The 26,211-nt window shown below is 33.0% G+C and overlaps 1 protein-coding gene across 11 annotated transcripts in view; it reads right to left on the bottom strand.

Annotated features, from left to right (window-relative positions):
• LOC129948884 (CUGBP Elav-like family member 2) overlaps positions 1 to 26,211 on the bottom strand; it is a 434,239-nt gene that overhangs the window by 131,059 nt on the left and 276,969 nt on the right. For all 11 annotated transcript variants that reach the window (XM_056060028.1, XM_056060027.1, XM_056060025.1 and 8 more), the window contains one exon: positions 23,369 to 23,451. In XM_056060028.1, the coding sequence (XP_055916003.1) occupies positions 23,369 to 23,451 (83 nt within the window). The remainder of the gene's footprint in view (positions 1 to 23,368; positions 23,452 to 26,211) is intronic.

Here is a 26,211-nt window from a genome sequence, read left to right as displayed (position 1 = left end):
AAATATTTTGCTTGAGGGTATTTTAATGGAGTCAGTTGCAGTAGCAGAACCTAATTGCGTTACAACAAGAAAATTGCTGACGTTTTTTCCTGCACAGATATACATATGTACCTACAATTAGGTATATAGTATATATGTAGGTAGGTAGAAAGAAGGTACTATCTAACAATGTTCTCGAATAAACTTGAACAGCAACGTTCTTTTCACAGGAACAAAAGAATGCATGGACTTTTGTTTTTGTTCAATTAGGATTTTTTTTTTAAATTTAACTGAGCTGAGCTCTGGAGGTTTTATAAGTAGAACAAAATTAAATTGATAGAATATTTTCAATATGACTTTATTTAGTACATTAATTCAGTTGAATTTTTTCTTGCATTAGATTTTCTAGGTTAGGGGTAGCAATGTTTCTATATTTTATTGGAAAGGAAAAATATTTATTTATTAAATATTATAATCACAAGGCTTATTTAAGTTCGTAGACACTTAGTTTTTAATAGGCTATTAGAAAATAATTAGTACTTAACTTCAAGATGTGTATTTTATATAATACAAAATTATGAAAATAAAAATAAAGCAGCTCTGCAAAAAATGCTGAGAGCTATTCACGAGATCTACAAACAGACAAAAAGACACAAACGAGGTTTAGAAACAAAAATAAGGTTCCAAAGTCTTACGAGAAAGTGAAAAGAAATTCACAATTCGAAGGCTACGAAAACGGTCGTATAAATATCGTAGTAGAACCGCAGTCCATGTTGGCGATATAAAAGGATAACTTCTGCCTACTATTTAATTGTAACAACCAATTAAATTCCATGGTCAGACAGGATGATCGATTCAATCTAGACGCGCAGAGCTAACAATCCCGTGCGTCTTCCCGAATTAGACGAAGTTAATATTGCCACAGCTAGGTCTAACAAAGCCGCTGGAGTAGAAGATGTAAATGACAAGCTTTTTACAGAAGCTTTAGACGATTTGGTTAGGAGCATGCAAGAACTTTCCTATAAAAAGTGGTAGAAAGAAGTTTAGCCCGATATATGAAACCTCAGTATTGTTTGACCGACACTTTAAACTCCACCAACTATAGAGGAAATAGTTTCCCCAAAATCGCTCCAACAACCTTATATGTATGTCCTTATATCAAGGGGGTTTTAGAACAGGGAAGTCAACAGGCACGCAAATATTCACATTACAAAAGTTCTACTTTTCATTGATTTCAAGGCCGCATATGACAACATGTCTGGTTTTGGAATAACTGCAAAGAACTTCTGTTTCCGCAGTTTGAACATGGAAAATTTGCATTGTTCTATCAAGGTTGGAAACAACTAAGCCCGATATTAAAAGATGCATTAGTTAATTCGATGCTCTGTTATGGGATTTTTTTTAACTTGAAAAAAATAGTGTAGAGCTCCCATTTTAATACCAGAGGCATTATCTTTTAAAAGCCTGTCTAATTACTTTCATATGCTAATGATATTGCCAATAATTGGAAGCGGTCACATTAATGTCAATAGGTTTTTTGTGAACATTGATACAGAGGAGGTGAAAATGAGTTTAGAAGTGAATGAGGGTAAGACAAATCACATGGTATCATAAAGAAAGGACCTAAAACACCGAAATGTCTCGGTCAAATCGTCATAATACACATATCCAACTTTGTAGTTGAGGACTGTATCTTCTTGGGTTCTTGATAATTGCTGTTCAGAAGCAAAAGGTGTCGCTTTATAACCCCCCCCCCAATCATTACTACCTTGTTTTATATTTTATTTTGATTCAAGTATTCATGAGTTTTGGAAACATTACTGTCACTTCTACTGAGTATCCTCTAAATTAAGCTTTTTTCAGATTAGAAAAACTAACCTCAAAAGTTTTTAAAATTTGTTTGGATGTCAAATAAATGGTAGACGAAGCTAACTTAAGTGTTTCGAGTCTTATCAACTTGATGTTAACGAAATAAATTAAATTAATATTTTCAAAAAATTATAAACTTTACAGTGCTAATGTCAAAAACACCTTAAATACATTATAATGAGGTGTGCGAAGTTGCTTGCTTTATTCAAAAGAACTCAAGGTTGATAATAGACTAATTTTAAATGACGTTGCAGTTTCGTACTTTTACAATGTTTGTTCCAGCTTTTGTCATAAATGGTATAGAAAGGAGCTTAAATACTTCTAAACAAGAGAAATAAGGCTTGGACAAATTTCATAAATAGCATGTAAACTGAAGATAGTGAATTATATGTGAACCTCTTTGAAGGTCTGAAATCTCTCTCCAATAATTTATACGCCGAATATCTTATATGTAAGGAAAATTGTCTTGAGTTTGACCACCCCAAAAGCTTTTGGAAAAATTAGTCACTACAGAAAGGAAATTTAATGGCTACCCAGTAAATTTTTCTTATAATAAAGATAGCCTAGTTAGTAACCAGAACTTGACTAAATTTCTTCAATTGTCTTGAAAAAATGTAAATCAGTAGTAGCAATTTCCTTGCTCGAATATTTGCACAATCTCTAGTCTTAGGTAAATTCAAAATAATATTCGGAAGAAGCGTTTATTAAACCAGTCTTTTAAAAAGGTAACAAGTCTGAAATTAGTTATTATACAGACCAAACTGTAAACTGTTCTGTAACTTTTAAAACAAATTGTTTGTCATAGTTTTAATTTGAACTACAAGAATATTATTTGTTCTACTTGTATCTTTGTATAAGTGTTGTAATACTCTAACACTCGGTCAATAGCTCGAATGTATTAACACTGATTATTCTAAAGCTTTTGACCAACTTTCTCATGATATTATCACATTTAGACTGAACGCAATTGGTTTCCTTTTTTCTGTTATCACATATCAAAGGTCTTATAAAGTTAAATTCAGAAGTTCCTTCCCAATCTTTTCATTGACAAATAAGAAGTTCCCCAGGGTAGTCATTAAGGACCTATACTCTTTATCTTCGCTTTTAATAATATACCCTTTTGTGAACAATACACTAACATATTAGTCTATACGGATGATATGAAAAGAGGATATTTATAGTTTTGTTAAAATTAAAATTGAACTAGGTGGCGCAACAGACTGTAGAAAACTAGGCCCTAATGACTTACAACTCTTAAATATTAGCGTGTGCGAATCATTTCAGGGAAGGAGGGGATCTACAGTTTTTATATCGAATCCAAACGGATAATTTGAGAAAGAACTTTTCATGACAACAATTTACAATTACTATTAAAGGATTTGCCAATACCCGTAAAATACTTAAGGTGACATAGGCAGGGATCAAACACAATTTATCTTAGGCAAAAAAATGGGTTAAACCTTAATCTTATTAAAAAAGGAACTACTAGTTCTATTGATTATAAGATATCGCACCACTTTAAACACTCTGCTTATAGATTAAGAGATGTTGGAGTTCTTTTTTTATATTAATCTCGATTCCAGAACTTAACATGTTCGATCGTGAATAATGCCAACTCTTTGAGTATGCAAGGTTTTGTTAAACTTTGCTCTAGAGAATGTCTAGATCCATTATGTTGCTCTCGTTCTATATAAAAATTTGATTTCGTTCCACCCTGAGTATGCATCCAAGGTATGGACTTCTTAAGAGACCTTGCATGGTTTGATCTCCACAACCTTCCTTTTTATAAACATCGGATAGAGCTTTTTCAAATCCAGATTCTATCACAAAGGAGGTTAAATATTGATTATAGTAAAATTAGTTTTATGGTGAAGTTTCTCAGAAAAACTTAAAGCTTGAAACTTATTTTTGTCATATTAATAATAATATGGAGTAAGTTCAATAATACTGAAGGTTTAACAGTATTGGTTTGAGGCTCAGGGGAACTTTATAGTCCCGCACATTAAAAATAACTACTTTTTATACAAGTGCCAGATAATTCTAGCTGTTCAAATTTCTTTCTCAATTGTAAGAAGAAGAAAAAAAATAAAATTTTGCCTACATGTACCAGGCGATCATGTTTACAAATAAGGTATATTTTGTTTCTGCTTTAATTTTTGTTACACACAAATTTGGCAGTGTAGTTGTTCCTTTTTTCTTTGTATTTCTTTTTATGTGTGCTATTTAAAGTTTTTTGTTTGCTCCTCCAACATTACTGTTCTCAAAAAAGATTGAGAACATTGATCGTAATTGTGTAGCTCTTTTAGTACAGTGCAGTCGATAGCGATCAAAACTACATTGATACCAAAAAGATTTACTATTACTGTCGTTAAACAAATACACACAGTTGTGACGCTATATAAATCTTTTAATAATTATCATTAAAAATATTCAAGATGTGTTTTTATATAAAAAATTACATCTTTTATTTCGACTCTAGCGACCTTGAAACATCGAGAAATATCAAAATTTTCAATTCGAAAAATTGGACCCATTACAATAACTTCCTATAGAAAGCTAAAAATGACTTGAGACCTTTTTATTTAATGACAAAGAAATTTTGCTAGAAGTTAATAGCTTAAACATTTCCATTTGAATGTTTTAATTTACTGCCCAAGATTATTACCACGATCGACAGCACTGATCATTGAGTGACCATATCTACTCTTCTCAATGTCGTACGGTTTAATTTGAGTGTTATGCGAGTGGAAAAAAAATAGAAGAAAGTAGTGGTAAGTTTAATTGTATTGGATGATTTAATAAGAAAGAGAACAAGAAAAGGGATAAAAAGGAAAGATTGGGAGGTAGCAAATTTTTAACAACAAAAGTAGACCTACTCGTCAGCATGATCGCTTAGTACTTCAGTCAAAATTTATTTATGAAGAAACAAGGCCTGGGGAGATGGGTCTTATTGTGGGTTGAGGAATTTAGTGCTAGAGTTTTTAAAAAATTCAAACAGATTACAAAACACATTTGCAAATAAAAATTACGAACTATTAATGTGTTCAATAGTTATGTAGTTAAAAAATAATTTTAATGTTTTATTTGAATTCCGAGCAGTTTATTGCAGTTTTTAGAGCGTTGATGTCAATATTTCATTATTCATATAATTTGTATGTATACATATGTGTATTCATTATTTGAATAAAAGCAATTCTCACTTCTTGTGCTACCATACAAATTTTGTCTGTTTTTTTTTGCTACCCATAAACATACTTTATACTTATACAATTTTTGTCAAAGTTCGCAATTTAAAAACACATTTTTGCAAAATTTGAAGGTTATTAATCTAGATATGAATTAAGAACGAATCAGGATTCTTAACAAAAAAAAAAGTTTTGTTTTGGGTCATAAATACGAATATGCTGAAAAGCTGGTGCTTTTATTGCAGACACTAGCGAAATATGTAGTGATTCATTTTTTTTTCTAACAATGCACTTGTAACTACTATCGACAGCACTGTGCTGAAGGTGTAGTAAAGCAGTTAAGCAGTTAAAATCTCTTTTGAGAACAGTCATATTTCAGGAGCAAAAAATATTATGAAGAACGTTTAAGAAGGTTAACATAAAAGAAAAAAGAAAAAAAAAATAAAATAAAAGAAAATAAAAGAAAAGAAAAGAAAAGAAAAGAGAAGTAAAGAAATGAAAAGAACAATGAAACTGACACATTTTTATAAAATTCAAAGCAAAAACAAAGTATAGCCTATTTGTCCGCATGAGCGCCTGGTGCAATGGATAGAATTTAGTTTTTATAGAGTGGCTTAGTGGAGGATAATCTCCCGATTTGCCTTCTTGTTTTCGTTGCTTATTTTGAAAAAGGAATTACTTTTGTAGTGTACATACCTGCTCGCTGGCATGTTCGCCTGGTAAATGAAATCAATTTTTCTACAACTTTCAATAATAAAATTTTCTCAAATTAATATATCCTCCATATTTGTTCCAATTGTGGAACTGATTGTTTTTGTTTTTAATTTGTAGCTGTCCCCGATCCCCTCTTTATCGTTAGAGTGACATTAATTGATTTAATTTGATGTACCAGGCGATCATGTTTAAATGTATGTACATATATTTTGTTTTTATTTCTGCTATATTATGAGTTTGTAAATTGTTTTTTTTTTCTATTTTCTACTTTTGCTTTTTATTTTTAGTAATGTTAATAACCACAATGAGAAAGAATGAGAGGAGTAGGTATGATCACTTCTTGATCTTCAAGTAAAAAGCCAAGATGAGCAACAAATCATTAGACTTTTTCAACAAAAATACAACCATTACATTTGGTTCGTATTAATATTATTTTGTTTAAAATACAATATCTCTACAACAAGCCCCTTTTTTAATTTTGTATTTTTCCTTCTAATTTCCTTATAAACAAATCTTAAGTCAGAAAATGCTCACACAGTCTCAATCAACTTAAAACGTTAATATCAAAAGAAATGTGAATTTTTCTGTCCTATTTTCTAAATACTTAAGTAATACAATATTTAGTAGTTGTTTTGGAACCAAGTTGTTAGTATTTTTACCTAATGTCAGCAAAATTTATCAGAAGCTTTTAACTTAAATATAGAAAAAATAAAATCATTTTCAAAACTTTAATTTATTGCCAATCACTATTTCCAAGATTGCCAGCACATTTCAAAGACTGACCATATCTACTCTTTTTCTCAATGTCTTACGGTACAATAAGTTATATGTGAACAAAAATGAAAAAATGAGTTGTTAGTGCAATTGTATTGGATGTTTCCGTGAAAGAAAACACAAAAATGACAACGATTAAAAATATACCCACTTGTCAGCATGAACGCCTGAAAAGGTATTTTTTGAAATTAGAGAATTTACAATACAAGCATCTTACATTGCAAAACACATTTGAAAAACGAAGATTATCAAATTTATATGTGTTCCATAAACTTAAAAAAAGAGGCTTGGATGCGACCCACACTAATAACTTCCCATCCCGTCTGTCGATTTGTCTTTCTTAAAAGTTTGTCTATATGTACTCGTATCAATTTTTACCAAATTTGCGTACTATTTTTTGTAGATTTTATTTTTATGAAAAAACGGACTGTTGGATTTTTATATAAAAATTACTGAATATCGAAAACAATATTTTCTGTGAAATAAAATAAGTTTCAAGCCAATATTTTTAAGTTTTGAAAAGCTATTTGAGTCGAAAGTAAATTTTTACCAAGTTTTAGTATTGTTTTTTTTTTAGAGTTTTATTTTTTTTTAAAAAAACTGTCAATTCGATTTTTTAAAAATTTTACCAAATGTTGAAAACAATATTTCTTATTTTTTAAAAGATATTTGAGTCGAAAATCAATTTTTACCAACTTTTATACATTTTTTTTTGGTTTTTATTTTTTGTAAAAAAACTGTCAATTCGATTTTTTTCAAACTTTAACTGAATGTTGACAACAAGATGTTTTGAAAGATTAAAGTAAATTAAAGCCAATATCTCAAAGTTTTGAAAAGATATTCGAGTCGAAATCAATTTTTACCAACTTTTATTAATTTTTTTTAGGTTTTTATTTTTTGTAAAAAAAACTGCCAATTCGATTTTTCTCAAAATTTTATCAGATGTCAAAAACATTATTCTCCGTTGCACAAAATAGTTTTAGATATGAAATCATATTTAAGTCGTAAAATTTTGGAGGTGACAAATTTTTTGTTCAGTTTTTTTGATTTATAAAAAAACACGTTAAATGGATAATTTTCAAAAAACATACTTCTTTAATATAACGTTACAATATATAAGTTAAAATTTAATTCAAGTCTCTACCGTTTTTGTTTCGTAAGATATTTAGGGTTAACCAAAATTTTCACCTTTTTTTCAAACTGCTATGGTAAAAAAACCACATACGCAATTTTCTTGAGAGCTCTTTCTGCATCTTTCTGCCTTATTATCTGTAGAACAAAATTTATTTGAAGTCAATACTTACTGGTTCTTTAGCTATGGAAGACGAAAAAAACGTCGCGAATGTACGGACGTACGGAAGTACACACGCACGCACAGACATCTTTCCAAAAATCCTATATTTGGACTCTAGGAACCTTGAAACGTCGAGAAATGTCAAAATTTTCAATTCGACAAATCGGACATATTACAATAACTTCCTATTGGAAGTTACAAATTTTGCTATTTATATTTCTGCTAAGCCCATTGCAATAACTTCCTATGGGAAGTTAATGATTGTATTGTTTAATTTGAACTGCGAGGAGTCCATTAACTACTATCGACAGCACTGTATTGAATGTGTACTACAAGAGATACACAACCACAATCGCATTTAGGAATATGTAGTGATATACGAGTAAGACATTGAGAAGAAGAGTAGATATGGTCAGTCTTTGATCTGTGCTGGCGATCTTGGAAATAGTGTTGGGCAATAAATTAAAATTTATAAAACGAAACAACAACTTGATTCCAGAACAACTGCTAAAATATATTTAGACAATAAGACAGAAAAATTTATATTAGTTTTGATATTAACGTCTTAAGTTCATTGAGACTGTGTGACCATTTTCTGATATAAGATTTGTTTATAAGGAAATTAAAAGGAAAAAACGATATTGAAAAGGTGCTTTTTGGTAGAGATATTGTATTTAAAACAAAATAATATTAATACAACAAAATGTAATGGTTGTAGTTTTGTTGAAAAAATCTAATGATTTATTGCTCATCTTGGCTTTTTACTACCCTTAAAACAACAAAATCAAACTAGTACGTGCCTACAATTTTTTTAACTAGAACTTTTTCTAGAAGATCAAGAAGTGATCATAACTTCTCTTCTCATTCTTTCTCAGTATTGGTATTAAATTTGGTAAAAAGTAAAAGTAGAAAATAGAAAAAAAAATTACTAAACACATGCTATGGCAGGAATAAAAACAAAATATATGTACATACTACATATAAACATGATCGCCTGGTTCATCAAATAAAACCGATTATTGTCACCTTACCCATAAAGAGGTGAACGGGGTCAGCTACAAATTAAAAACAAAAACACTCAGTTCCGCAATTGGATACAAATATGAATTTGAGAAAATTTACTTATTGAAAGTTGTAGCAAAAATGTATTTCATTTACCAGGCGAACATGCCAGCAAGCATTCATTACATAAGTAATTTTTTTTTAAATAAGCAACAAAAACAAAAAGATGTAGGGAGGAGATTATCCTCCACTGAGCCACTGTATAAAAACTAAATTCTATTTAATGCACCAGGCGCTCATGCGGACAAATAGGTATTTTGTTTTTGCTTTGAATTTTGTTCAAACATGTGCCAGTTTCATTGTTCTTTTCATTATTTTTCTTCTCTTTAATTTTCTTTTCTTTTCTTTTTTTCTTTTCTTTTCTTTTCTCTACTTTTCTTTTCTTTTCTTTTCTTTTATTTTCTTTTCTTTTCTTTTCTTTTCTTTTCTTTTCTTTTCTTTTCTTTTCTTTTCTTTTCTGTTCACCTTTCTAAACATTCTTCGTACATTTTTTTGCTCCTGAAATATCACTATTCTCAAAAGAGATTTTGACTGCTTAACTGCTTTCAGCACAGTGCTGTCGATAGTAGTTACAAGTACATTGTTAGGAAAGATATGAACGACTACATAATTTTGCTGGTGTCTGCAAAAAAAATGAACCACCTTTCCAGCATTTTCTTAAATATTTTTTTTTTAAAGAATCCTGATTTGTTCTAAATTCCTATCTAGATTTATAACTTTTATAATTCGCAAAAAGATGTTTTAAAATTGCGAATTTTGACAAAAAGTGTATTTGTATAAAGTATGTTTATGGGTAGCAATAAAATACATACACAAAATTTTGCATGGTAGCACAAGAAGTGAGAGATGTTTTTATTTAAATATGTATAAATGAATACATGCAAATTATACGAATAGTTAAAAATTGTGTTATGTAATCTGTTTGAATTTTTTTTGCACTGAATTCCTCAACCCACAAGACCCATCTATACTCACCAGACCTTGTTTCTTCATAAATAAATTTGGACTGAAGTACCAAGCGATCATGCTGACGAGTAGGTATACTTTTGTTGTTAAAAATTTGCTACCTCCCAATCTTTCCTTTTTATCCCTTTTCTTGTTCTCTTTCTTATTAAATCATCCAATACAATTAAACTTACCACTACTTTCTTTTATTTTTTTTTCACTCTCATAACACTCAAATTAAACCGTAAGACATTGAGAAGAGTAGATATGGTCACTAAAAGGTCAGTGCTGTCGATCGTGGTAATAGTCTTGGGCAGTAATTTAAAACTTTCAAATCGAAATGTTTAAGTTATTAGCTTTTAGCAAATTTTTTTTGTCGTTAAATAAAAAGTCATTTTTGACTTCATATAAAAAGTTATTGTAATGGGTCCAATTTGTCGAACTAAAAATGTTGATATTTCTCGACATTTCAAGGTTCTTAGAGTCGAAATAAAAGATTTTTAGAAAGATGTCTGTGCGTGCGTGTGAACGTCCTTACGTCCGTACGTACGCGAAAATTTTTCGTCGTCCATAACTCAAAAAACAGAAGAGATATCGACTTTAAATAAACTTTGTTACTCAGATAATAATGCACAAAGGGCCATAGCAGTTTCAAAAAGGTGAACATTTTATTGATCCTAAATATCTCATGAACCAATAATGCTAGAGATTTGAATTAATATTTTTGGAAACAAATTTTATAAATCAAAAAAAAAATTAAAACAAAATATTAATCACCTTAAAAATTGTACAACAATTGTTCAACAAAGAATAACGTTTTAAACATTTGTCAAAATTTTGAGAAAAATCGAATTTATAGTGTTTTTTTTATAAACAATAAAAACCTAAAAAAATATTGCTCAAAGTTGGTAAAAATTGATTTTCGACTCAAATAACTTTTCAAAACTATGAGACATTCGTTTTAAGCTAATTTTATTTTTTTTAAATACTATTGTCAAAATTCAGTTACATTTTGAAAAAAATCGAATGGACACTGTTTTTTACAAAAAAAACTTTACTAAAAGGCGGTAAAAATTGATTTTTGATTTAAATATCTTTTAAAAAATTCAAAATATTAGCTCCAAGCTTATTTTATGTTATAATAAATATTATTCCGAACATTTGATTAAATTTTGAGAATAATCGAATTGATAGTTTCTTTACAAAAATTCAAAACCTAAAAAACACATTACTAAAAATTCGTAAAACTAGATTTTCGACTAAATTATCTTTTCAAAAAATAAAAATATTAGCTTCAAACTAATTTTACCTTACAAGAAATATTGTTTTAAACATTCAATAAAATTTTGAGAAAAATCGAATAGACAGTTTTATTAACAAAAATAAATACCTAAAAAAGTATTACTTAAAGTTCGTAAAAGTTGATTTTCGACTCAAATATCTGTTCAAAACTTTGCGATATGGGCTTCAAATTGATTTTAATTTATAAAAAAAATTGTTTTCAACATTCAATAATTTTTGTATACAAATCTAACAAAATATGTATTACGCAAAATTGGTAAAAACAAGTTGTTCGCTTCTCGATATATCGTGAGCCATAGATATTAACTTTAAATTAATTTAATTTATCAAATTTGTATTTTTTTATATGATAAGACATACAAACTCTTAAGAATGTTACTAAAATTGATAAAAATTGGTCTTTGTCTAAAAATCTCGTTAACTAAAATAGATTTTGAAGTCAAACTATTGCACTAAGCAAAAGTGATGAAAATAAATCCTATTCCCAGATTGTAAAAAATATGCGGAAGAATGAGGAAACTTCTATAAAAGAAATGCTGGAACTCATCCTGAAAAGGATTGACCAACAAGATTTAAACATAAAACAGCTAAGCAAACAGAAGTCGCTCTTAAAAAACAATGATGGACAGAACACTCAAAATCGCAACATGGAATGCAAACGGTCTTTTACAGCATGTATCAGAACTAAACATCTTTTTAGACATAGAGCATATAGACATTTGTTTGGTGTCCGAAACCCACCTCGCTATTGAACAAAATCTTGATAATAAATTACCAAACTATACATGTTATCACGCTCCGCACCCAGCTGACAGAGCTAGGGGAGGATCAGCAATACTTATAAAAAAGTGCTTAACACACTATGAAGAACTAAAGTTTACTAAAGAAAACATGCAAGTAACAACAATTAGTATTGGTATAAAAAAGAAAGAATTCAAAATAGCAGCTATATATACTGCCCTCCGAGGCGCTCTCCAACTGAAGAAGACTATGCAGAACTCCTACATTTGTTAGGACGTAACTTCCTTGTTGGTGGCGACTTCAATGCTAAACACACCCAATGGGGATCTAGGCTCATAACAACAAAAGGTAAACGGCTATACCAAGCAGGCCGAAAATACTACTGCGAATTTTATTCTTCTGGTTCGCCAACATATTGGCCATCTGATACTAACAAAATACCAGACCTTATAGACTTTTTCGTAGTTAAAGGTATTAAACGAAATCATATAAGTGTCGAAGGTAATTACGATTCATCATCAGATCATACTCCAGTAATTATATCACTGAGCGAAACAGAAATAATAGAAAAAAGTAATCCCAAGCTCGTAAATAACAGAACAAACTGGAACGAATTCAGAGACAAACTTGAAAATTTTATAAACCTAAGATCCCCTATGCAAACAATTGAACAAATTGATCATGAAGTAGAACAATTTATTGCTGATGTTGAAGAAAGTACTCCAACTATTTCGAATGCGAGAGAAAAAGAAATAAAATATCTTATCGAAATAAAGGAGTTGATATTGGAAAAAAGAAGAGCTAGAAGAAAATGGCAATCCACAAGATTCCCAGATGATAAGGTAGTTTTTAACCGTCTTAACAACGAATTAAAAAAAAGAATCTGTGAGTTTAAAAATGATTCACTAAGTAGATGCCTGAAAAGTCTGACGACGGATGCTTCTACAGAATACTCCTTTTGGAAAGCAACTAAGCGCTTAAAAGACCTCAGACACAAAACCCGCCGATAAAATCTCAAGATGGTAAATGGATCGGAAACCCGAAACAAAAGGCTGATCTCTTTGCTGAACATCTCGCGAATGTTTTCAAGCCATTCCCAGCAAGCACAGCTACAGATCCCATACAGTTTGTTGACAGAAACTACGAATGTGAAATACCTTTTGTCACGCTCAAAGAAGTAAGAAGCATGTGTCAACATAAGCTGTCAAACAAAAAATCACCAGGGTACGATCTTATAACTGCTCAGGTTCTGAAAGAAATGTCTCTTATAGCCTTCAAGAAACTCCAATTTATAATAAACGCATGCCTTAAACTAAGATATGTGCCACATCATTGGAAAATTGCGGAAGTCATTGTTATACCTAAACAAGGTAAGCCACCAACAGAAGTTACATCTTACAGACCAATATCGCTTATACCAATCATGGCAAAAGTTTTTGAAAAACTGCTACTTAAAAATCTTAACAAAATAATTGAAGAAAGAAGACTAATTCCGAGCCATCAGTTTGGATTTAGAAATAAACATTCCACGATAGACCAAGTGCATCGAATTACGGATGTTGTGGAAAAGGCACTTGAAGAAAACCAAGTATGCTCGTCTGTATTCTTAGATGTTGCTCAAGCTTTTGACAAGGTTTGAAATTGGGACTTGAGTACAAACTGCATAGGGACTTCCCCAGGCAGTACTACGAAATACTGAAATCCTACATTACGAACCGACTCTTTAGAGTACGGTACGACCAAAATTACTCGGAACTTAAGAAAATTGAAGCCGGTGTACCACAAGGAAGTGTCCTAGGACCAACCCTGTATCTTTTATATACAAGGGATATTCCAGTGGACATCAACGCTATAATGGCCACCTTTGCTGATGATACTGCAATATTGGTGCCAGATAAATCCGTTACGAAGGCTACACAAAAATTGCAAAATGCAGTCGATAAAGTTAGTGATTGGACGCACAAATGGCGTATCAAATGAAACGAAACAAAATCGACGCATATAAACTTTACAAACAAAAACATAAACAATGTTCCAATTTTTATAAACAGTACAGAAGTACCTTACTCCAATACCGCCAAATACCTTGGAATGAATTTGGATGCAAAGCTTAAATGGAAAGAACACATCAAAAAGAAAATAGAAGAACTAAACTTGAAGTACAGAAAAATGTACTGCTTAATAGGAAAGAACTCTGACCTATCTATCCAGAACAAACTAATGTTATATAAGCAAGTATTGAAACCCGTTTGGACATATGGCATTCAACTATGGGGCTGTACAAAGAAAACAAATGCTGAACCCATCCAAAAATTTCAAAGCAAGGTCCTTCGTGGAATAATAAATGCCCCTTGGTATATAAGAAATAGCGATCTACATCGTGACCTTCAAACTGAAATGGTTACAGAAGTGGTTAAGAAACACGCTGTATCACACAATCAGCGACTGCAAAGTCATACTAACTCTGAAATGGAGACCGTATTAAATGTACGAGACAATGTTCGGAGATTAAGAAGAACCAAGCCCCATGAGCTGATGGGCTAAAAGCTACGGGAAAGTGTTATAATCTTAAACTTCCCCCAATGCGATTTAAAAATTAAGAAATAAAAATCATTTGTCGATCTTTCATAGATTGGTCCTGATTCACCGGTGGTTTTAGTGCGGTAAGAGTCCCACACTACTCGGTACCGATTCTTACCGAGTGTCTTTTGAAGATTTCCATCGGATAAAAAAAAAAAAAAAAAAAAGTCAAACTATTTCATTATTATGCAAAATATTACTGATTATTTTTAAGTTTTCTAGAATAATTTTACTGATAATTTTTTTAACAAAACACGAAAACCTACAAACTTTTAAGCAAGACAAATCGACAGACGGGATGAGAAGTTTCAGTGTGGGTCTCAACCCAGCTTCTTTTTGATTTGGTATAATTGCCTTTGTTTGTCTCTTTTTGTTGACTTACCTGAAAGGGCAAACATTTAATGGTTGTACTTTTGTTGGAAAAAGCTACCTTGGCTCATTATTACCTTGAAAAAAAAAAATTGTTTTGTCTACAGTAGTAATTGTTTTCCAATTTTCTCTAGAACAAAAACTTTCTCTACGCCTAAACTAACAATGAATGCATGTTTGTGCCTATTTGATCGAAAAATAAATCTTGTATTAAGCTTTCTTATCTTAACATAAAAAAACATCAATAGCAATATTCAGTAATCTGTGTACTAAATAGCCGGAAAAAATGTTTCGAAAATGCTGATACACTTGGTATCTAAACAATGCTCTTTTAGCATCAACCCAACCAACATAAGGTAACTCAACCTCAGTAAAATAATAGTTTTGATGAATTGTGATTTCGAAAAGTTCTATAAAAGTACGCTGGAATTTATTGTTCATACAAACAAAAATATGCTGACACATCGATTTTCAAATGAATTGTTTTCCGATAAACTCCATCTGAATATGAATGCAATAGACACTTTGAAAAGAATTCGGTTTAAAAACTGTACACGACAAAATAATCCGCATAAAAATATTGAAAATATTTTACAATATCAAAGCGTAGTTGTTCTATTAAGATTTTGGCTACATAGCCGAGTATTTCTATTTGTCCTTTTCACTGATCAAAAAATTTAGAATATTACATTTCAATATGTACCGCTCTCTCTTGCGTTTGTGACAACGTTGGAAAAATTCATAGAATCGGGTTCGATATCGCTTCTAAAAAATTTCAAAAAGTCAGCTAATCTTTTTGAATGGGTGAACTGTTTTTGGTTTTCCATCAATATCCTATACCTAGGTGTATGAGAGTATTTTAGTTAAATAACCGACCCTATACAAGACCTGACACATGCATCCTGTAACAAAATAATTCCCCCCTCCTCTTCTGTAATTCTGGCATGTGATAGCATTTTGTAAAATCGAAAAATACATAATACAAGCCAACATAACAACAACAATAACAAAAAAAAAATCACACACTAAAAATGAAGACCAAACAAAAATGCTGAACGACAAAAATGCTGTTATAAGCAGAAAAAGGACACGTCAGTGAGAGAAGCTTCTGCTTACTATGTAAGTGTGCTATATGTATATACTGTGACTGTAACTGTGCTGGGAATAAAAATTCTGGAATTGTCGATGTCGAATGTTGAATGTTTGAAGCTGTCATCTATTTGTGCTGCAAATTCGATGCAACGCTAACAAAACACATCAAAAAAAGCTTTTCTCTTGGTTATTTTATTTGTGTAGATGTTTTTCCGTTTTTCCATTTTTGTTGGACAATATTTGTAAATTCAACAAAAATATCCAGAAAGATGTGGTTCTACACTTAATCCCCAGAACACATTGTGACATATCCTTTGAGGTTTTCATGTCAGAATGTATATTATATTATTTTTTATTTTTTTGTTAGTGTTAGTGCTGAAGGGAATGTGTTCATTTATAGGTTCTTACATCATGATGTGGTGGAAATTTATATTCTATTGATGATGCGATAAGCGATTTGTGGTATTTGTATAAATAGGAAATTATTGGGTTGGGATGGTATTAATAAAGTATTTCAACGCCGAGCCGATGAACCCCAAACGTGAAACATTCTTTAAATAAAATTGAACTGTACCATGTTCACCATTGGATAACCATAGTCTTCAGGGGACTCAGGGGACCGGAGCATATAGTGCCTTAAACATTTAAGTGCTCGAAGTTTTGGAAAACCGAACCAGTGGCTATGTTGCGGCTATCGTTTTCATTTGCACAAAGATTTATAAATACATTTGTTTATAAAAATATTTATTGTAATCGGTCTGATTTATCAAATTGAAAATTTTGACATTTTTCGACGTTTCTAGAATCTAAAGCAAAGACTTTGTGTATGTGTTTATACGTTCGTGCATACGTGTGTAACTATCTAATGGACTAATAGAGATATAGACATCAACTAAATAAATACATGAAGATGGAGAAAGGACTTTACAAAATTGAGTTTGTGATTTTTCTACTATGCGAACATCTTGTGAGATATGAGATGAAAAAAGTTGATCCTAAATAACCCAAGCAAAGCCAATTAAATTTAATTCTATAAAACATGAATAAGAAAAATTTTAAAATATTTTTTTTTATGAATCAAAAAACGAAAAAAAAGGCGGAGATGAAACCCACACGGATACCTTCCCATCCACTCTGTCGATTTGTCTTACTTAAAAGTTTGTAGGTTTCGTGATTTGTTAAAAAAGTTGACAGTTGATTAATTCTTAAACAAATAAATTATACTATTTTTTGTAGATATATTCGTTTTTATAAAAAACAGACTGTTTTATTTTTATACAAATTTACTGAATGTCGAAAACAATATTTTCTGTAAGATGAAATAAATTTGAAGGTAAAAGATGTTTCAGTCGAAAATAAATGCTTACCAACTCATTCAATTTTTCTAAAAATTTTTCAGAATGTTGGAAACAATATTTTTTATAAGATTAAATTAATTGGAAGGTAAAATCTAAGAATTTTGAAAAGATATTTGAGCCGAAATCAATTTTAACCAACTACGAGTATTGTTTTTTTTCTAAGTTTTTCTTTTTTATAAAAAAACTGCCAATTCGATTTTTCTGAAAATTGGACCAGATGTTGAAAACGATATTTTTGTTGCACAAAATTGTTTTGGACAATTTTTATTGGTAAAAAGTGACAAATATTTTGTTTCAGTTTTTTTGATTTATAAAAAACCCGATAGTTGGATTTTTTTCCAAAAATATATTTGTTTGATATTACGTTACATTATATAATATAAAATTAAATTCAAGTCTCTAGCGTTATTAATTCGTGAGATATTAAGGGTTAACCAAAATGTTCACTTTTTTTAAATTGATATGGTAAAAAAACCACTTACGCAATTTCTTTAGTTCCTTTCTCCATCTTTATGTATTATTATCTGCACAACAAACTTTATTTCAAATCGATATCTCTACTGGTTTTTGAGATATGGACGACAAAAAAAAACATCGCGAACGTACAGACGAGCGGACACACGTACGCACAGACATCTTTCTAAAAATCTCTTAATTCGACTCTAGAGACCGTGAAACGTCGAAAAATGTCAAAATGTTGGCTCGTTGACTGTAAGGTTGTTGTATAAGTTTATGTTAATCGACAGACGGACAGGGATGAGAAGTACGAGTAATCAATGTGGGTCGCATCCCATCATCTTTTATTACTGAGATGCGTGCTCTGTTAAGAAAGTTTATCGCACTCGTCTTCTATTTTATGGTCAATTCAATCAACATACTAAGACTGATTCGGGTTATTCAGACCAAATTTAGTTTCAAATTTACATTGCTTGACATTAAACTGGAAATAAGTTTAAGCAGAGTGCGAACTGAAGAAAATATCGCTACTGTATTGAACAGTTTATAGGAATGACAATGAATTATCGAATTTGTGGAGGCCGTTCGCAACAATTGAGCCTCTGTTACTTCACAATATCGTTACACCGAATTTTTGGTCAATGGGCTCTCAAAAATTCGGGCGTAGAATCACATTTTTAATGAAAAATCTTGTTCAGAAACGAATTTCATTTTTTGTTGAATGAACAATCAAAACTGCCGAATTTGGTAGACCAGCCAGAACATATTATAAGAGCAACCAATCCATTCAGAAATAAATAGCACGAATGGGTCGCGCGAATTCGGTCATGTATTCAAAGAGTCTGTTTCCTGTATTTTATAATTTAAATAAATATCTATCTGCAAAAAACCTTAATTTTTCAAAATTTGTGTTTGAAAATCTTTACAGTGTTTTTTTTTTTAATTAATTTTGTACCTATAGACAATTTTTTAGTTTGAGTTTTAAAATCTTTTAAGTGTGCACTTATATTTTGAAACACAATAGTTCTTTAAGTTTTAAGAACAATCACAATTTTAATACTCAAATGTTTTAGAGGAATGCTGAATATAGATCATCATCAAAACAAAAAAACAAACAAAAAAAATTCTTAAAAATTGTCAAGTTTTTATTTGGATTTTAAAAAAATGCTATTTTTTTTCAAAATGGATAAATGTTCTTACGAAAATCAAAAATAAAATGTGTATTAGTAATTTATAAATAACTGCAAACTAAAAACATGTAGGTGCATCTATAACCGCTCTAACGATTTTCAAAACAAAATTTTGAAAAATTAGGGAGTATTGAGAAACCAAATGGCATTCGATGTTCAAATGGTAGACATGTGTATTCAAGAGGACACAAGCGTTCACAGGTTTTTCTCAAAACCCACCTCAGTCTATCAACTCTTACTCTCACCTCCCCGTGGTGAACATCGGGTTCCTAGTACCTCAACTGGAGATTGGGTTCCAACCCCAGAGGAAAGTTGTAGTCGGAGAGCAGCAAACGAGAGGGGGAGGGTGAGGTGTTTCCACTAAGGCAGCTCTCCTTATCTGGACGGCAGCGGACGAATTCCCGAGATGGAATAAGGTTGAACTACTAGGCCTACAAGGAGTTTTATCCAGCTCCCCATCCTTGGAGTTATAGAATCTGGCTTTCATAGTTGCCAAACACCAACAAGCCTCGGATACGGACGGATTTACTGTTGACAACCTACGCAAACGAATTAAGGACAACAAACTTAGGATATACACGTGGAATGTTAGGTCCCTTAACAGACCACGTGCAGCCGAAGAATTAACGGAGGCCCTAGACCGCTATAAAGCCGACATCATCGCCATCCAGGAAATACGATGGGATGGGCCCGGCCAAAAAAGGATGAAAAACTGCGATATTTACTAGGGTGACTGCTACCACGAAATACAGCAGCCCTTATTTGGATGCGGCTTCGTCATTGGAGCCAGACTTATGCAAGAAGTCTTGAGCTTTAGGTGCATCAATGAGCGCCTCATGACCATACGCATCAAGGCTAAATTCGGCAACATTAGTCTGATATGTGCGCACGCCCCCATAGAAGAGAAAGACGAAAACACCAAAGATACGAGCTCCTAGACTTAACATATGAGCAGTGCCCTAGCTACGATATTAAAATTCTCCTGGGCAATTAGAATGCCAAGCTAGGAAGGGAAAACATCTTTGGTGGAATAATCGGAAAGAACAGCCTGCACGACAACACTTCCGACAACGGATTCAGGCTCATAGATTTCGCTGCGGGGCGAAACGTCATGGTAGACAGTACGCGTTTTCCACACCTCAACATCCACAAAGGAACTTGGACTTATCCAGATCAATCTACCGTCAACCAGATTGACCATGTTGCGATCGACGCCAGACACACGTCCAGCATTATGGATGTACTAACTTTCCGAGGAGCTAACATCGACTCGGATCACTACCTCGTAGTAGCCAAGGTAGCACTTCGGATTTCCAGACCCAAGACAGAACAGGGAGGTGCTGGGAGAAGGTACAACATCGAACGGCTACAATCGCCAGAGATCGCCAAATCCTTTTCCGACCGAATAACAAGTAACTTCTCTCGAAGTTCTCTGCCGCCAACACAATTTATCGAAAACCGGTGGCAACATTGCCAAGATGCAATCAGAGAAGCCTCCTTTGATGTGTTGGGTTTCAAACAGCCACCAATAAGGAACCCCTGGTATGATGAGGAATGTCGGCAGGCAAATGCAGCCAAACAACAGACACGCAACGTGGCGCTGCATAAAAGGACGAGAGGTGCTCATGAGCTCTATAAACAGAAGAGGCGAGAGGAACACCGACTTCTCAGAAGGAAAGAGAGAGGGCATGAGAAGCGTGCGGCGAAGATGTTGAGAGGTTTAAAAGCAGGAATGAAGATCAAAAGTTGTATGAACAGGTGAAACGAAATTCACAGGTACATAAACCTAGAACCGAAGGCTGCAAAGACGAAAGTGGAAACATCATAGTGGAACCGCAGTCAATGCTGAGGATATGGAAGGACCACTTCCGCAGACTGTATAACGGTGACAAAGAACTGAATTCCGCTGTCAGGCAGGATGATCCATTCAATATAGACGACGAAAGCCAACAATCCCGTCCTCCCGACTTAGATATTGCCATATCTAAGTTGAAGTCTAATAAAGCCGCTGGAGCGGATGGCTTGAATGCCGAGCTCTTTAAAGCAGCCCGATTAATGGAACCTCAGTATTGTTTGCCCGATCCTGAAAAAAGGAGACCCTCTAAACTGCTGTAATATGTGAGCGCTGAAAAGCCCATTGTCAAGAACTTGATAGGTCCGATCAAATATTCACATTGTTGCAGATTCTGGAAAAAACAAAAGAAGACCAAATCGACACCCACCATCTTTTCATCGAGGCCGCATATGACAGAATATACAGGGACGAGCTGTATAGAGCCATGTCTAGTTTTGGCATCCCTGCCAAACTCGTCCGTTTGTGCAGGATGACCATGTAGAATTCACGCTGCTCCATAAAAGTTGCAAACAACTTAACAGAAGCTTTCGATGTCAAAAAAGGTTTAAGACAAGGTGATGCGCTGTCATGTGATTTTTTTAACATCGTGCTTGAAAGAATAGTGCAGAGCTCAGACGCGTCAACACTAGACTTTCAAAAGTCTGTTGATGACATTTGGAAGAACTCACCGTAATGTCATTGGGGCTTTTGTGAGTATTGAGGCAGAGGCGGCAAAAATGGGTTTAACGTTTAACGAGGGCAAAACAATGTACATGCTGTCGTCAAGAAAGGACATACAACACCGATGACGTCTTGGTCAAAACGTTACCATCGACAGACGTAACTTTGAGGTAGTCAAGGAATTCGTTTACCTAGGCTCCTCTATAAACGCAGAAAATAACACCAGCGCTAAGATCAAACGTAGAATAAATCTTGATAGAGGCCGCATATGACAGAATATACAGGGACGAGCTGTATAGAGCCATGTCTAGTTTTGGCATCCCTGCCAAACTCGTCCGTTTGTGCAGGATGACCATGTTGAATTCACACTGCTCCATAAAAGTTGGAAACAACTTAACAGAAGCTTTCGATGTCAAAAAAGGTTTAAGACAAGGTGATGCGCTGTCATGTGATTTTTTTAACATCGTGCTTGAAAGAATAGTGCAGAGCTCAGACGCGTCAACACTAGACTTTCAAAAGTCTGTTGATGACATTTGGAAGAACTCACCGTAATGTCATTGGGGCTTTTGTGAGTATTGAGGCAGAGGCGGCAAAAATGGGTTTAACGTTTAACGAGGGCAAAACAATGTACATGCTGTCGTCAAGAAAGGACATACAACACCGACGACGTCTTGGTCAAAACGTTACCATCGACAGACGTAACTTTGAGGTAGTCAAGGAATTCGTCTACCTAGGTTCCGCTGTAAACGCAGAAAACAACACCAGCGCTGAGATCAAACGCAGAATAAATCTTGATAGCCGCTGTTTCTTTGGACTAAGAAAACAATTGAGTGGGAAAGTCCTCTCTCGAGAGACCAAAGTGTTGCTATATAAGACCCTTATCATCCCCGTCCTGCTATACGGTGCAGAACCATGGACTATGACAAAAGCGGATGAAAAGCGGATTGGGACGTCGGGTTAAGAGAAAAGTTCTTCATGTGATCTACGGTCCCGTATGCATCGAAGGGGAGTAGAGAATAAGATGGAAGAGCGCATAGAAACCGGATCAGGTGGCACGCACAAGTGGAAGGTGACCTCAACCAACTTTAAGCGCGAAACTGAAAACATCTAGCTAGGGACCGAGCTTGATGGAGAAGTTTGTTGGGTGAGGCCCTAGTTCACACAGGACTGTAGCGCCACTTTAAGTAAAGTAAGTAAATGGCATTTAAATTGAACATTCCACGTATCGTCAACGATTAAAAGGATTTACATCATAAATGACTATTTTTATTTTTTTTTAAAGAGCATAAGCTCAATCGTCAAAGTTGTCAGATTTTACGTCACCAGAATTTGCCAACATAGATAAATCAAGTTTTTTGCCAACACATACTAGAACTATTTTTTTTAAATAGTTTGGACTACAAGCTAACATTCAATACACTATTTTCTTGTAACTACGTACACTGGATATTCGTTAAACCACAAGCTGAAGTGAATTATATGCTGCGGATTGAATATAAAGTCACAACTAATTTGAAATCTTTTTTCTTACATTTTTATTTATTAAGTCTTTTTCTTATTTAGTACGAATTTTGTTAAACTTTTTATTTCATTGATTCGCCACAAGGTTATTCCAAAATTCCTTACTCTTTTTACAAAATAATTTTCAAACTTTAAGATTTCAGTTTGAAAATTAAAAAAAAGTTAGCTGGCGCCCAATTGTAGCGTTAATGTGAAGTTATGGAAATTTTATGTAAGGTTTATTCTTTGTTTTTATTTTCAAAACTTTTTGGTTCGATTTGTCATGATTAAAATGCCAAATGATATGAAATTTAAAATTCCCACTCGGTCTCGCGTATTTCATATTTCGCATATATTTTTTACTTATGTGAATGTTTTTATTTTTTAGAATTTCGTTCACACTCTTTTCTTTTTTATTTTGTGTGTGTATATTACAAACTTACCCCATTTAAGGTTTTTACATTGTGTAGGGCATCTTGTGCTCTTAAGGCAGATTTTCGGGCAAAATATGTCACAAAACAGCAACCTGCAAAAAGAAAAACGAATTTATAAGAAAATACGATTTGAATAAATATTTGAATTATTTTTACAACGCTTTCTTAAAATGGCGACGAAAACCTGGTAACAACACTAGAACAACAACAAAAGTATGTGTATACCTGCCTACATTTGGAATTGTTGAGGACGGACAAGATTGTTTTGTTGTCCTGCATTAGGTTTTATTATGTTTTATGTTTTATTATTTTTCTTTTTAATACAGAAAACATTTTGTTCTCCCTTTCACTTTTATCTTTATCTACATACCTTACCTAACCACCCCATCCCACCCCATTCTTGATGTATGTTTGTATGTATATCATGGGAGGGTTGTAATGTTTTTTTTTTGTTGTATTTTTAAATGATTTCCCCCTCTTCTCTTGAAGGTTTTTATGACGGTTTATTATTACACAGGAATGGTGGGATGAAAATCGTTTTTATGCATTTTATTTCGCATTAACATTCCATTTACTTTGGAATTACAATTGAATTATGAATTTTTATTTCATTCATATCCCACTTTGCAATAACTTAGTTCGAAAAGGTAGGTATGTATGCAAGGACAAGGAAAAAGGACGAAGGTAGGTATGTACTTTTTTTAGCTGTTGTTTGTCGTTTTTTATGAGGTGAAGAAGGGTGGAGGTGGTGGTGGTGGTGAGGGTACGATGTGCGTTTGTGAGTAATAACAACAGGAACGAAATGTATGAGTGAGCACATTAAGTTTTGCAAGGTTGGTAAAGGAACTGTATATTATGCCTATGCGATATTGTTTCATAACTTATCATTAGGAATGTTGCGAGGTCATTATAATACAGAGCAATGTGAAGTGGTTTTTGTGACATTTGTGTGTTTTATTTGGTTAAAATGTTTAAGTTACTCAACCATTGAATGGGTGTTCTATGAACTGCTTTTATTTTCGTATTTTTAGTGCCTTTTTTCCACTTTTGATATTGTGCCTAGATTAATGGATAAATAGCTTTTCGTAGACCTCTTATTTGAAAGTAACAATATTAATCCGATTTTGAAGCTTCAGTAAGAATAGTACCAGGTACTTTAAATTCCTAAAAAAACTTACCGAGATTTAACTTTATACAGCTCTTTATTAAGGTGTTTCTGAGATACATCAGTTAAAAAACACAAATATCGTTGTTGATCAACAGGCCCACTCACAACTCAGATTAAGACTGACAATTTTCCAAATTATAAAAAAGACTTTATGGTAAAATTTCAGGAGAATGAAATATTTCTGAAGCCAATAATATTCGAGTAACTTAGTCATTTGAAATCCAGGTATGTCTTATTTGTTGCGTTCTTTTTGTTTGCTTAAGTAATAATCCAAGTTCCCGAACTTAACCTCCGAATGCAAGATGTCAACAAATCATAAAAAACACGAAAAATCAGCCTTTTGAGATCAAACTTGGAAACAAAGGTTTTAAGCAGATTCGCGTGAGGTTTAAAATTGAGTTTTATCAAAAACGAACTAAAAAGTATCTTGAACATACGGGCTTTTGAACATACGAACGCACGTACACACGCATACAAAATGACATCTCTACCAAAAATCATTGATTTAGATATTTTGGACGTTGAAATGTCGAGAAATGTTTTAAATTTTCAGTTCGGCAATACAATAAAAAAATCGTAATAAATCTTTAATTGGCAAAAGAGTCATTTAAGACTCTCACACTCTTGAAAAATTCTACAAATTATTGAAATACTTCCTGTTATTGAACATTTTTTTGTAGTTTTGACATTAAAACCTTAAGCATCAAATATCTGTCAGTAAAAAAAACTTTAACATTTTTTACAGCTTGTTTTACTTTTGTTTCAAAATTCAAACTTACGCAATGACCGTTATAGCTGTCTATCGGGTAGTTTTATTCTAATAATTTTAAATATTAATATAAATGTTATATTAAATAAGTTTTACAGAAATTAGTTATTGAATTACTTAAAATAATGGAAAACGAAGGGTTTTCAATTGGTTTGGGTAGATGCCATTTTATTTTGGTGACATCTGTCAAACCTTTTGTTTATTATTTATTTCTTTATGCTAAATCATCACATTATACACGAATGAACAGCTCGTTCAAATTCTAAAAATGTATCAACAAAATGAGTATTCGTTAACCAAAGTTGCGCGCACTGCGATCATTTTATGGTAGACGTGGTGGCCCTTCACAGTCGAATCTTCAACGTTTGGTGGCCAAATTTTAGACGGCCGGTTCAATAAACGATCAACCAATACCCGTACGTTCAAGAAACGCAAGATCGGCCGAAAATATCGCCGTGCCGCGATCCGTGAAAGTGTACAGTAGAACCCGAGGCAGTCTATTCGTCGCCGTGCACATAAACTCGGCCTTTCGCAGACTTCAACTTGGGGAATTTTACGTCGTAACTTGGGCCTACAACCGTACAACATCAAACTGTTCACCAGGTGAGAATGCAATCTCAAAAAGTTATAGTTTGGGGTGGATTTTGGGCCGGCGGCGCGCGTATTTGTTCCGTACTTTTTTGACAACGACGTTAGTAATTCGTTCACCATCAACAGTGAGCGCTACATAACGATGATAACTACTTCCTTATGGCCCAAATTGACCATATGGACCTAGATGACATGTGGTAATATCAGGTCGGCCCTACTTGCCACACACCAAACGCCACGATTGACTCACAGGGTTGATGTGAATTGCCCACCAAGGAAGGTCATGTATTTGACCCCACTAGCCTTTTCCAGTGGGATTTCTTA

This window comes from Eupeodes corollae, chromosome 3 (genome assembly GCF_945859685.1).
Source record: "Eupeodes corollae chromosome 3, idEupCoro1.1, whole genome shotgun sequence".
NCBI lineage: Eukaryota > Metazoa > Arthropoda > Insecta > Diptera > Syrphidae > Eupeodes > Eupeodes corollae.
Note: the sequence above shows the minus strand (reverse complement) of the source record. Positions and strands in the feature narration are given on the sequence as shown.